This window comes from Eleutherodactylus coqui, chromosome 5, assembly GCF_035609145.1.
Source record: "Eleutherodactylus coqui strain aEleCoq1 chromosome 5, aEleCoq1.hap1, whole genome shotgun sequence".
NCBI lineage: Eukaryota > Metazoa > Chordata > Amphibia > Anura > Eleutherodactylidae > Eleutherodactylus > Eleutherodactylus coqui.
Genome location: NC_089841.1, coordinates 93,723,835 through 93,736,591, shown reverse-complemented (window position 1 = coordinate 93,736,591; position 12,757 = coordinate 93,723,835). Strand labels below are relative to the sequence as shown.

The following is a 12,757-nucleotide window of genomic DNA, read 5'->3' as shown; positions in this document are numbered from 1 at the left end:
CAATCCCATCTTGGAAGCCGATCTATAAAATTTACGGCACAAATTTCACATTCCACAGATGCCTCAGAAAGTAATACCTCCGTTTTATTGTGGCCCTTGGGATTGGTTCAACCAGAAAAGGTTGCTAATCCCTGCTTTAATCGATTCTGTCAGCAGTTCTGATGAAGCACTAGCAAGGGAGGAGGGGGAAAAGGTACTTTCAATGACTTTTAGGTCTGCAACACTCAGAAGTGTGATGTCTTTGCAAGTGCTCTGGAGGCAGGACTTCCACCAAAGTGCCATCCTCTGCCCGCTGTAGTGGTCTTCTGGTTGGATGTTATAAACTAGCAATCAGAGCTATGGCACAAGTCAATGGACAGAGGGCATAGCACATCGGCAAGATGTTCTGCCCCTAGAAACTTGCGGTATCAAAGCTTTTACACAGATTCTTCTAAAGGTTCCCAACAGTAAAAATGTTCCCTTGCACCCCTCTTGCCCTACCGAGAGCTGTCAGCAGCACTGCATCAGCAAAACTTGCAAACTTGTTAAAAATGTTGCACCTATATCTGTAGGATTGAAAGTTTGATAAAACAATACCCACAATACCAGTCCCACAGCCGGTATCAAAAGTCATGACAGATGGGGAGTAATTCTTACCGTGATAACTGCCTTGCTGAGGCATATGGAGCCCCTACATCCATATTCAGTCTCATCCTCAGATTTGTAGTAGCTTAATGTATTATTTTTTAGGATGACCCATCGATCCTGCCAGCCGTGTATGTAGTTGGTCCACTAGAAAAATAAAACACAAACTGAACGTCAGGAACAATGTGCCAAAACAGAGACACCTCGTCATATGCTTGACCCGTGGAAACTAACTGGCATGTTAGTAGTCCTTCTTGGGTGGGCAAAATGCCCGATGTAAAAGCACAACATTCTTGGATTGCACATATGTACAAGTAATCACAAGCATTTGGAAACTTGGCAGATGTACATCAATTGGAAACGTAGCCCGATTTATAACACGGCCACCATGAAATTTGCATTTAAAAAATGGCGATTTATGTACAATGATTATAATGGGTGAAAACGTTACCCGAAACTATTTTTCAAACAAGTTGAGAATTCACTTCCAACAGGTCAAAAGGAAATCACCCAAGAGGTCCAGAAATACATGTATTCTTTACATACAAGCAAGGTTTCATTCAAACCTCCTGCACACAATTTTCCCAGTTTCCAACAAAAATAAATACGGTACTAAATATGACTTAAGCGCAACAAGGGGTTGTAGGTGACCTTTTAATTTTACAGTATTTAAAAAACTCATCTTTTCTGGGGTTTTTCAAGTCTTATATAGAGAAGCCCATGCCAAAAATATCAGAAGAAAAAGGCCATACCCCGAGCCTGCCAAACAAAAATGGAGTAGATCAAAATAAAAAAATTAATCTTATTTATATAGCCCCAATTGATTCCACAGCGCTTTCAGGTAAATTATTACCCCCCCCCCCACAAGCTGGGTACTCCTTTTACTGACCTCAGAAGGATGGAAGTCTGAGTCAACCTTGAACCGGCTACCTGAACCAGGCAGGGATTGAACATGCAACCCTCAGGTTGTGAGTGAGAGTTTAGGACTGCTGCCTTAACACTGTCACACAATTCCCGTAAACTTTAAAGGGAACCTGTCAGCTCGATCATACTATCCAAAATGCAAGCATGATGTTATAGAGCAGGAAGAGCTGGGCAGTTGGATATATAGTTTTATGGGGAAGTTCCAGTATAATGAGTTTCATTCATTTACTTCTTTTCATCCTGGGCTTCGAGGTCCAATGGGTGGTCCCATCAGTGAATGACAGCTGTGTATATGGCCATGCATACATATGGGACCTCCAGGACCAGAATGCACTGACATTTAAATGAATAAAACAAATTACATACTAAACCTTCTCCCCCAAAACTACCAATCAGCGCGCTCCTCCGGCTCTGTAACACGCTGCCTGCATTGTGGACAACATCATCAAGCCGACGGGTTCCCTTTAAAGTTACATTCAGCTGCAGTTTTTTTTCCCCAAGTGGATGAACCCCCTGAGAGATGCCATGTGAGAATCTAGCCTTATTCCGATGAGCCCATCCAGTTGTGGTCCATAAAAAGGACAGGTTTTATTCTGCTCCTACTTTTGTGCTGAATTTATAGGCGGAGTGTTTTTATTTCCATGTGTCAAGTGTTTTTCTGTGATTGTTCACAGTAAGAGAAACCAAGTAATCTTGTAGATATGATACCTTTTAATGGCTAACAAAAAATACATGATGTTACAGCAAGCTTTCGGATCTTCTATGGTCCCTTCATCAGGCTTAATGAGGAAGAGTCCACAGAAGTACCGAAAGCTAGCTATAACCATGTATTTTTGTTAGCCATTAAAAGGTATATCTACAAGATGACTTGGTTTCTCTTACTGTGAACAATCACAGAAAAACACTTGACACATGGAAATAAAAACACACCGCCTATAAAGTCTGTGTGCTGTCAATGGCAAACACGGATACGAAAAATTGCCTCATGTGAACAGTTAGGGTGCTTTGACATGTGAGGAAGAAATCTGCTGAAGACAAATCCTCACGTCTTACATGTAGCAGAGTTCACCCTGCAAATCGGCATTAAAAGACGCATGAAGACATGTGGATTTGACTGTGGCAGGTGTTTCGGCCACATGTGAGCGCACCCTCACCAACACATTGTTAACCCTGCAAGAAGAGTGCTAATATATAGTTAAGAACCAGACAAGCACTTTATGAACCAATATAGTAAATTATAGGGCGGCTATTAATGTTACAATGGGAGTAGACAAAAATAGGTGAAAATAGGCGCCGGGGCTTTCCATATTACCGCCATTACTTGGAAACAAAATGATGACATTAAAACACCCTCATCACACCTCAGGAGAGGATTGAGGGCTCATGCCCACAGATTGAGTGGGATTACACCCACGGTTTTACACTGCGAGGATAAACAAAAAAGTCCCCGCTGGCGATTGTGGAAAAACGCATTTACCGCGCTCGCCATTAATAGAGACCTCACATCGCAGAAAAATGCTGTAAAACAGAACGTAAATCCGCAGCAGAATTCCACATGTGAGGACTGAGCTATTGGGTTCAATAGAATTGAATAACTGCGTTATTCTGCCGCGGGGGAACGCATAAATACTCTGAAGAGTGGCAAGCAACAGTTTGGGAAAGCGCCTTAATAAAAGCACGTCACAGAAGCTCCCACTTTGGGGTTTGTTGGCGAATTCAGCTCATTTCTAAATCTGAGGTTACTACACCATAACATGCAATTCAATAACCGTGGGGGACCCTTACATACGACACGGGCCAGCAGCTCTAATACAAACCACCTCCATACACTAGAGTGGAGAAGAATGGCAGATTTATACTACGGAGAACGTGTATATGGCGAGGTAGAACAAAGGATTATTTTAGATAACCAATGACAGACTGTCCAATCTGGAAGGAAGTCGGCCAGATTTAAAACATAAAGCAATAAAACGAATGATCTTCACTGAACAGGTATGGCCAATATAGCCAGAATAGGCGAAAAGGTGCGCAGCATTAGTAGAATAGTTCACCAATGGAATGGAGGAGCGATGAATGGGAGCGCACGTGCAGAGCCGTCTGAAAGTCACGTGTGCGCACGCCAACTCTGCGGGGACACAGCACAGGAACGGAGCACTCGGGCATAGATCTGCAATCTGGTTGTCAGCTATCAGCTGTAGTAGCTTGATAAACACCGCTCCCTGGACAACCCCTACCCTGACCTTTAAGCCTCATAATGTAGTTTATGGGGCTCAAAGGTCATTACAGCTTCCCTTTAAAGGAACACACAAGAGCAATGTGCCAACTGTATATGAGGATGTGGCAATTCTCCTTGACAGCAGATGTTGGGGGGATAGAAGAATCAGTCAGTTAGATTCAACATGCCAACCCTGCCTAGCACATGCCTATTCCCTTCTCTCAGAGTATACATGTATGCTCTACTAAGCAGAGTATGCACATGTATATAGAGTTTGTTTTTCTACTGAAGGTGCATGGGCACCTTAAACAGGTTGTCCAACTTGTAGGCATTTTGCTGCAGGAAGCAGACAGCTCTGTACATTGCAGATGGCGCAGGTTGGTGCTGGAGGTTGTTCCCATTCACTTCAATAGGACTCAGCCTGCAATACCAACCTGGGCCACTGCACAACGTATAGGGCTGTCTGCTCCCTGCAGCAAAAAGGCCAGAAGTGTGACAACCCTTTCAAGCCAAGCACAAGCTCCAGACTGCAACGTACAGGATCAGTAAAATGGTTGTCAAATGGGACTGACAGTTTTTACTTGTGAACCAAGGTGGTGACAGTTGTCAACATGATGCTCAGGAAAGGCGAGTCCTCACGAGTTTGCCCAAAATTAGTCAATTTGTAGTTCTTTGGCCAACCTGAACGATCTCCTTCCACAGAGCTACTATGAGACATCAATATATATCAGCTGGCCATAGACATGCAGCCATTTGGTTGTTCGCTATCAGCTGTGATACCTTGATAAAACATACATATATGATATGTCCAGCTGTGCAGAGCATGTCCATTACTTCACTACAGTGAGGGAAGGAGAGTGCTCCAATTACACTTATACAAGTCGTAATTAACCTGCTGGATCCACCTCTGAAGTCAGCATCCCATCTTTCAAAAAAGTAAATATTTTCAAAAGTTCTGGATGCAACCCATTAACAGTTTTCTTTAGAATTCGAGGCGCTACCCAGAACTATTATAAAATCACCGGATTTCCTAAAAAATTATTTGCACTTTAAAAACTTTGAAATTTTACGCTCCAGCATCTGAAAATCAGCAAGAACTTTTTACATTTGGGTTCTAGAGCTTTGAGCATTAAAGGTTCTAAACAACTGTCTTAACGCTCACAGCTCTAGAACCCTTATTTACAAAGTTCTCGCTGATTTTCAGATGCCGGATGGGAAAATTTCAGAGTGATTCTTCATGCACAAGAGCAGAAACCAATTACAGTTTCTGCTCACAAATTTACAAAAAAAAAAAACAAAAACACTGCATGCTCCATTTTTCTGCAGATTCCGCACAGATGTCTACCATTGAAGTCAATGGAAGCTGTCTGACCTGCGGCCCATCCACAAGTGACATTCTGGACAGGCCGGGGATTCCGCAGGAAAAGCAGGGGTTTAAAAGCAAACACAAAAAAACCAATGTACAGCGCACGTCCAAAGGTGAGCCGTGTGGACCAACCGCAGTACAGAAAGAAGAAAATGAAAGCACTTATGCACAGCTGCTGCCAGGGCTGGATTCCGCATGTGCAGACGGCCTGAGAACAATCACATTTTGCTCTACTTGCCAACACCGTACCAAACTTTCTTTTTACTCACATAAAACTCACTTTTACAAGCGAGTGCAATGCTAATTGTTTCGCTCACCCATTGGAAACAATGACTAAAATCTCTGTAGAGGGGCAGAAAATTAGAACAGGCCGTTATACTTCTATCTTGCAGAATCGCTTCAAGAGAAAGAGGAAAAAAAAGTCACATGTAAATAGACCCACTGAAAACAACTGGGTCCATTTCAGTGTGAGTTTAAGGAGTCTCAACACCCAAAACCCATAGGAGAAACTCACTTGTGTGAATGCACCCTAAAAAATAGCCACTAGTTTAAAAAAAAAAATAAATTAATGGAGGTTTTTAAAACCCAGGGAAAAAAAAAAATACCATAAAAACTGCCACATAAAACCTGTGTAAAGGAAGCCTTGTGGGGAGTAGAAGCATTTACTAAAATAGACAGATCAGGATAGCAGAAAGGATTAGGAGGATTATAATCCAACCTGCCTGACAGCCCTCTCCCTGGGCCGTCTATGGACATGGGGGACATGAACGCTGCCGGCTGCAGACTCCTGCACAAACTAAACATCCACGGAAGTAAAATGTTCTAGTTGCCAAAAACTACCACAAAAATGGCACCTAAAGTTACAGCCAAAGGCCTCGCTCACACGGTGCCATTTCTCTGTGGATTTGAGTGTAGATTTTAATAGCGGGAATTAAAGGGCAAATATTTTGGAATTTCCCCTTCACACTCACGGGTATGAATTGCATATTCCGTGAGCGGGAGAATTGCAGAAGGCTTTATTTTTACGCAGATTCCACAGACTGCCTCAATAGAGGTCTATGGTTGCGAGCAATAGGCAGCCCATATACATTTAACATTGTATGAGCGGTGTAAACGCTCACAAACTTATAGCAAAATAGATAGACAAGCCAGAATCCCAGCGGGAGGAGATCTTTCTGCTGTGCAGACAATGCACTGTGCCTACGCAAAGAAAACCACGTGCATCCACAATCTTCTCCCAATCACTTTCTGTGAATGATCGCAGATCCTCGGCTGCGGACATCCGCATGTGGAATCCGACTTGTCCGTGTGAGCCCGACTTGAAGAAACTAAATAGAGTGTCGGTCACAAAGTGTGCTGATGCTCCATTTAATTTGAATGCGACTGTGGCGATAGCTGAGCGGCACCAACTAGGTCATTTCCACTATGAAGCGTCAACCACGGCAGTAAGAGTTGGAGGGAGACACGGTACCCCTATTCAGGATCGGCAGCAACCCTCAGCGATTGACAAGTTATCCCCTATCCTGTGGGGCACATCCAAGCATGCTGGAAAATCAGCAGTCGCAAAACCCAAACCAAACCAAGCCGATTGGTCACAATGATCCCCCTTCATTTGATCCCCCCCTTTAATTCTCTGAAGATCTGCATCATAAATAAGCCATTTTTAAAAATGCATTACGGCATTGAAGTGAATTTTTTTCATTGCATGTTTAGGGGATTTCTTGAAAAATCATCCACGTTGCATTTATTCTAAAATGCTGCAAAAGATCTGCAGCACTTCTGCAATGTGTGAACACACTTAGTAGAAAAATGTATCAAACTAGATGATCCCTTGTAGCCTTGTCAGCCTGGAAACCTTTATAGAAGAACGGATAAAAAGGCTGGGCGAACAGTGACACTCCGACAGGTAGAATACATCAGTTGGCAACAGCCAGGAAGGAAGTGACCACATCCTGGTGGTCCTGGCCGGACACAGCGCTCTCCTCTAACAGTCTGACTATCATTCATTGAGCTCCAACTCTCACATGACCAGAACAGCCTGGCTTAATCCGCCAGATAAACCATTCACAAACATTATCCCTGCTCCGTATAGTAAACAGTGCCGGCTGCAGATACAATCATCTACTGCAACTAAGAAACACATCCGCCATCTACAAGAACTCGTAGTGTAGGTGGAGATCTGCAGGCATGTGGAAGGAGAAGTTTCTTCTATTACAGACACACCCAAGTGGACTTGAGAAATTCCAAAGACGTCTATTAGGACATCTGATTATTTCCAAATGTAGAAGGGAAGGCGGCAGCACAACATCCTCTTACTATCACAGGCAGGAGCGCCGCACACATCCGCCGCCTCACTGCTCGGATACATAGTATCTACTGCTGGAGACAACTGTTAGGGGAAGGTAAACCAGCCTTTGTACATGCGGTATACAGGGGAGAAGAGAGCCTTCGGACGTTAAACACTAACAAATCACAGCAGCAAGTCCGACCGTTCTGATCTGCACTGGAAGGTTGACTATTCAGAAGTCACATTATGTTCCTTTCCTATTAAGATCTCCAACCCTTCAGTCTCCGTCTGTCAGTCCTTTAAACTGTGAAACGAGTGTGAACCATCAGCTCATTACTACCCTGTTTCCCTGAAAATAAGACATAGCATGATTTTTCAGAATTTTTTAGGATGCAAAATGATTTTTCAGGCTTTTTGAGGATGCTTGAAATATAAGCCCTACTCCAAAATTAAGCCCTGCTAATAGTTAATTAAAAAAGTCAATTTAAATAGTGTCCAAGCTGCTATACATGTAAAAAAGTTAAACCTTTTTGAACAAAAATTAATATAAGACACTGTCTTATTTTCGGGGAAACACGGTACTTCTATCCTATATAGCTACATCTGTAACTGAAGAGAATACAGGTGTGTTCACACAAGAGGCTGAACGCTTCCATACAGAAGCCACATCTAACATCCGCACTTGAACGGCTCAAATTTAGATGCAGATTTCCATTGGCTTCCAGCGAAATCCCTGCACGGATCCCACATCCAGTGGCGACTTGTCACTACATCCACACAATTGATTTCAAGTCTGAGTTGTATAGAGAGAAATCCCATTAAAAATCAGGTAGAAATAAGTTACAAGCAAATTTGGCATGAATTCCACGCTAAAATCTATTGTGCAAATAAGGCCTAAAGCACTGATGAGGAGGCCATGCTCTATGCAGTGACTTGTTGGTTTATATAGGCTGTGTATCCAGAAGAAGCTTCAGTGAATGACCTTGATGGACATTTTTTTTCCTTTGGGGGAGGGGCGCACGCTGGTTATAAATTGCATTCCATATACATTTCTTAATAGATAGATTACCTACTTCCCCACCAGTAGTTTCATCCCCTTGGGCCACCTGGAGGTTTGTAGTCTATGAACTGTGTGGAACTGGTTAAACAGACCTAACCTGTTGTGGCATTTGCAATATTCGCGTTGCATTAAGCTCTCCTGCCCCCACACCTTATAAAACGATTAAGGCCACAATCCAATAAGTGTATAGAACTGAAAACAGCAATCAAGTAGATACTAAGAATCGTGAATAAGCCAGGAAGATGTCAGAACTGACAGAAGTTTTAAGAGTGCATCAAGATTATTAAAGGGAACCTGTCACTTGCAAACAGTACCATAAATGAAGTTATGGTGCTGTTCGGGGAGGTGGGGGATATTTTTATACTTACCTGCTCACCCGCTCCAGCGCTGTCCACCTGAGAAGTTAGCGAACAGTCCAATTTCTCGGGCCATATGCAGATTTTATCAGCGGCCAGCATAGAAAAGGGGGAGCAGGCGAGTATAAGAACTACATCCCCCAGCTTCCTGTCACCTCCACAAGTGGCAACATAATGTGACGGGTTCCCTTTAACAGAAGCATTGGACAGGTCTGACTAGCCACCTAATATGCTAAGAAGTCTCCTTAATGCGAATGTTGCTTTAGTTCTTCTAGTTAGGTCACCTAGCAACCAACTACTGTCAGTGTTACCATGGTTGTCCCTAGCAACCATTCTGTCTCAAGTGCTTAGAATTGTCACCAAACTGAGAAAAAAAGGAAGAACTACACAGAACTAAATAGGGCTTTTTTAGAGGCTGCAAGCCAGCGGTCTGCAACTGCTGCAAGAATGCAACAAGTCCTAAACACAGAGACAAAAAGGTAGAAATATATTCAGGATGGAAGTGACTGGACATGAGAACAAAGGGGGCAAAAGCTGAGATTTGGGGGAGGAATCAGAAGGAATGTTAGGGTGATAAAACTTTAGAACCGCATATCTTTCAACTGACAGAAGGAAGTTCCCTGGTCAGAAAATCAATACTATAAGATCAGAGGCCTCCGACATGCGGCTCTTCTGTAGTACTAAAACTTCACCTCTCAACCACTGCAGTCCGGGCACGGTGGGAGATGTAGTCTTAGAAGATCAGCAGAACAGTTGGAGGCTGTTGGCAGAGATATAATGGAGATGTCATTCATAAAGCAGAATGGCTGCAATGGGAGAACTACAAAAACTGTGTAATATAAAACATCAGGAGAGACTTAAAGGGGTTATCCAGGGGCTTAAAAATGTGTCTGCTTTCTTCCAAACACAGCACCACCCTTGTCCGTAGGGTTGTGGTTGTATTGCAGCTCAACTCCATTGAAGTGAATGGGAGCTGAGCTACAATGCCAGACAACCCATGGACAAGTGTGCCGCTGTGTCTGGAAGAAAGCAGCCATGTTTTTCTAACCCTTGAACCCCTTTTAAACCTTGCCAATCCACTGTCTGATGTCTAAAGACATTCTGATTGAAGACTGTACAGCTCTGGTGTCAGAAGACATCCAGCAGGGTATTCTTACTGTATTACTGGCCGCTCTGCTGTTGGGGGGGGGGCCTCTCCAGCATGTCCAATATTGCAGTACTGGCTCTAGCCAGCAGGTGGCGCCATTGTATAACGGCAGAAAGAGAAAGCCCCCTAGGAAACCCTGAATCCAAAATTGGATTGCAAAGCGATATGGATACAGCTCCATGACCCATTGACTATAATGTAGAAGGGAAAAATAAGAAAAAATGTTTTTAATAGGACTGAACATAAATGAAGCTCAGAAAATCCTAGGGCTATGTGGTTTCAAGATTAAGGGCTGGTCACAGGGGGTGGAGAAAAACACATTCGCACCTGTCTTCAGCCCCACAGGGCAGTGCTAACTGGCACCCACTTCTCCATTCCGGTCGTCCGTTTCAAGATGTCAGGTGACCACTACGTCCAATTAAAGGCCGCAACAAACTCCTGTCATCATGGCGCCTTGGATGTGCGCAGTGATGTCAGTTGTTCGGAAGGTGAAGCGGCGGTGTCCGATTGGCTGCAGTGGTCACAAGACTTGGCGGCAGAGGACAGAGCAGCCAGGAGCTGAAGACAGGTGGACAGGCTTTACTTTATTTTAACTCCGACAGCCAGTCAAGTGTTTTATCCTGAAGCCACACAAGCTTTAAAGCAACGAAGTAAAACTGAACCATTTTCTGCGTTGCTGCTCCTCTGACAGAACAGAAATAAGAACGCGTTCTCATCAGCACTTGTCACCTGTTATTTATTGTTCCTCCGTACTTAACGCGTTTAGCTCAGCGCTATTAGTATAAAACAACGATTTCTGGCTATAGTTCAGCTACAAAGCCCAATTTGAAGTAGTCTGTGGCACGCCCCATCTCAGCATTGGTTCAGGACGCAAAGGACACAGAGGGGGCGTGTCCCAGACTACTTCAGGTTAGGCAATGTATATTAACTGCAGTCACAGATCAAAGCGCTGTCCTAATAGAGCAACATTAAAAAGTAGCCAAGTACACTGTGATAAGAGATAAATGGCCGGTGATCACCCACATAGCTGCCGACTGACATAACAATTTTAAACCTCTGACCGGAAGGTCACTTTAATCCGTATAGCATGAACGGAAAGGGGCGCGACTGACACCTTTAATAATGTTACAAGGGCAGAAATATTCTCAGGATGGAAGCGACTGGACATGAGAACAAGGGGGCGACTGAAGAAAAATAAGCCGATGAGACGAATCAGGGGGTCTTCAATCCTTTACGGTTGGACAAAGCATCAAAAAGTTGCGCTTCTAAGGGCGGATTCTGTCTGTGCGCGGTCATATCTCTTACTGACTGTTGAGCAGCCCACAAGTGGCGCAGGCACCCCAGCCACCTCCAAGGAGGAAGCTCACAGCTAACGAGGCCGGCTACTATCTAAGCTGGCCATCTCAGCCGCTGACTCACCAAGTGGCGCCCCCTAACCTCTCTGATGGAACAACTTGAACTACTTTATCAGCAACCCAGATAAGATGTACATACAGCACAGAAGCTGCTGGGACCTTCCACGTGGCACATAACCCATATCTTCCGGCCCATTTATATATCGGCGCCTCAGTTTCCGTATGTAATCCATGGAACCCCATCACAGTGCAGGCGGGGATCATTCACACGAGCGGACGCAGCTTTGGTCTGTGACATACGCAGCGTTTCCACGGACCAAAACTGTATTTAGACTTTTTTCTTTCCTTTCACGCATATTGACTGATTGTTTTTTACGTGCAAAAAAAAATAAATTATAAATTGCGCAGATCCCCCTTCATGCGCATTCGCTGTCATTACTACATCTGTAATAGGCAATTTTGATCCGTAACGCAAACAAAAACAGGACATGCTGCCATTTTTTTTATTTCTTCACACGCATATAATATACGTGTAAAACGCAGATGTGAACGGCATTGCAGCACGCCGTATTACGGACTAGATGGATACGGCACTGGTGGAGGACATCAAGTAGGCTCAGCACTGGTATCTGAGGGGTTAACACAGGAGACAATCCATAGAGCGCGCCCTGCAGACGGATCCAGCAATGCACTCCTTACTACAGTCCTGTGGAGTGACCCCGCAGCGGGGATGTGTCTGACCAGCACTGCTGGCCGCTCCACTGGTTGCCATGGGTTACTTCCCAGGAAGTCACGTGCCGCGGCGCTCACCTTAGAGAGGACCCCGCACAGCTCCACGGGCGGCCCGGACTCGGTCTCCAGGTCTTCCTCTGACCCTGAGGAGTTCCAGCTCTGGTTATCCGACATGAGCGGCCGCTCACGCCTGCGCACTGGTCCAGTCACGGCTTCCCCGGAGCTCTCACCCGTCCTTCTCGCCGCCGCTGCCCGCTCTCTAGAGCTCCGGATAGAAACAAACGCGCGACAGATACGAGCAGCGAACTAGCGAGCTCCAAGCGCCGCCATATTCTGCGCCTGACGTCACGGCCCAGTGAGAAGGCGGGGCGGGGGGCGGGGGGAAACACAGGTTGACCCCGCCCCTTTTTTTTTAACTCTTCAGCCCAGTCAAACTGAGCGAAAGGGACAACCTAGCCCGACTTGTCGCCGAAAGACCCGCCCACAATGTTACGTCATAGAAGACTTGGTTCCAGGTAGAACGTTGTAGCTGCCATGTTAGGCGATGGCTGTGCTGTGACGTCACCTGTCAGATGATTGCCGTGCTGGGTCATGCTTCTTCAGGGCTGTTAGTAATAAACTGTGTAGAAACATTAACCCCTTGAGGACACGGGCATATTTTTTTCTATTTTCTTTTCCTTGCTTAAAACAA

At 44.7% G+C, this 12,757-nt stretch overlaps 1 protein-coding gene across 2 annotated transcripts in view; it reads right to left on the bottom strand.

Annotated features, from left to right (window-relative positions):
- Positions 1–12,409, bottom strand: part of CERT1 (ceramide transporter 1) — an 85,887-nt gene extending 73,478 nt beyond the window's left edge. For both annotated transcript variants that reach the window (XM_066602881.1, XM_066602883.1), the window contains exons 1-2: positions 12,145–12,409; positions 637–771 (exon numbers count right to left, since the gene is read on the bottom strand). In XM_066602881.1, the coding sequence (XP_066458978.1) occupies positions 637–771; positions 12,145–12,240 (231 nt within the window). In that variant the 5' untranslated portion in view covers positions 12,241–12,409. The remainder of the gene's footprint in view (positions 1–636; positions 772–12,144) is intronic.
- Between the last annotated feature and the right edge of the window lie 348 nt (positions 12,410–12,757).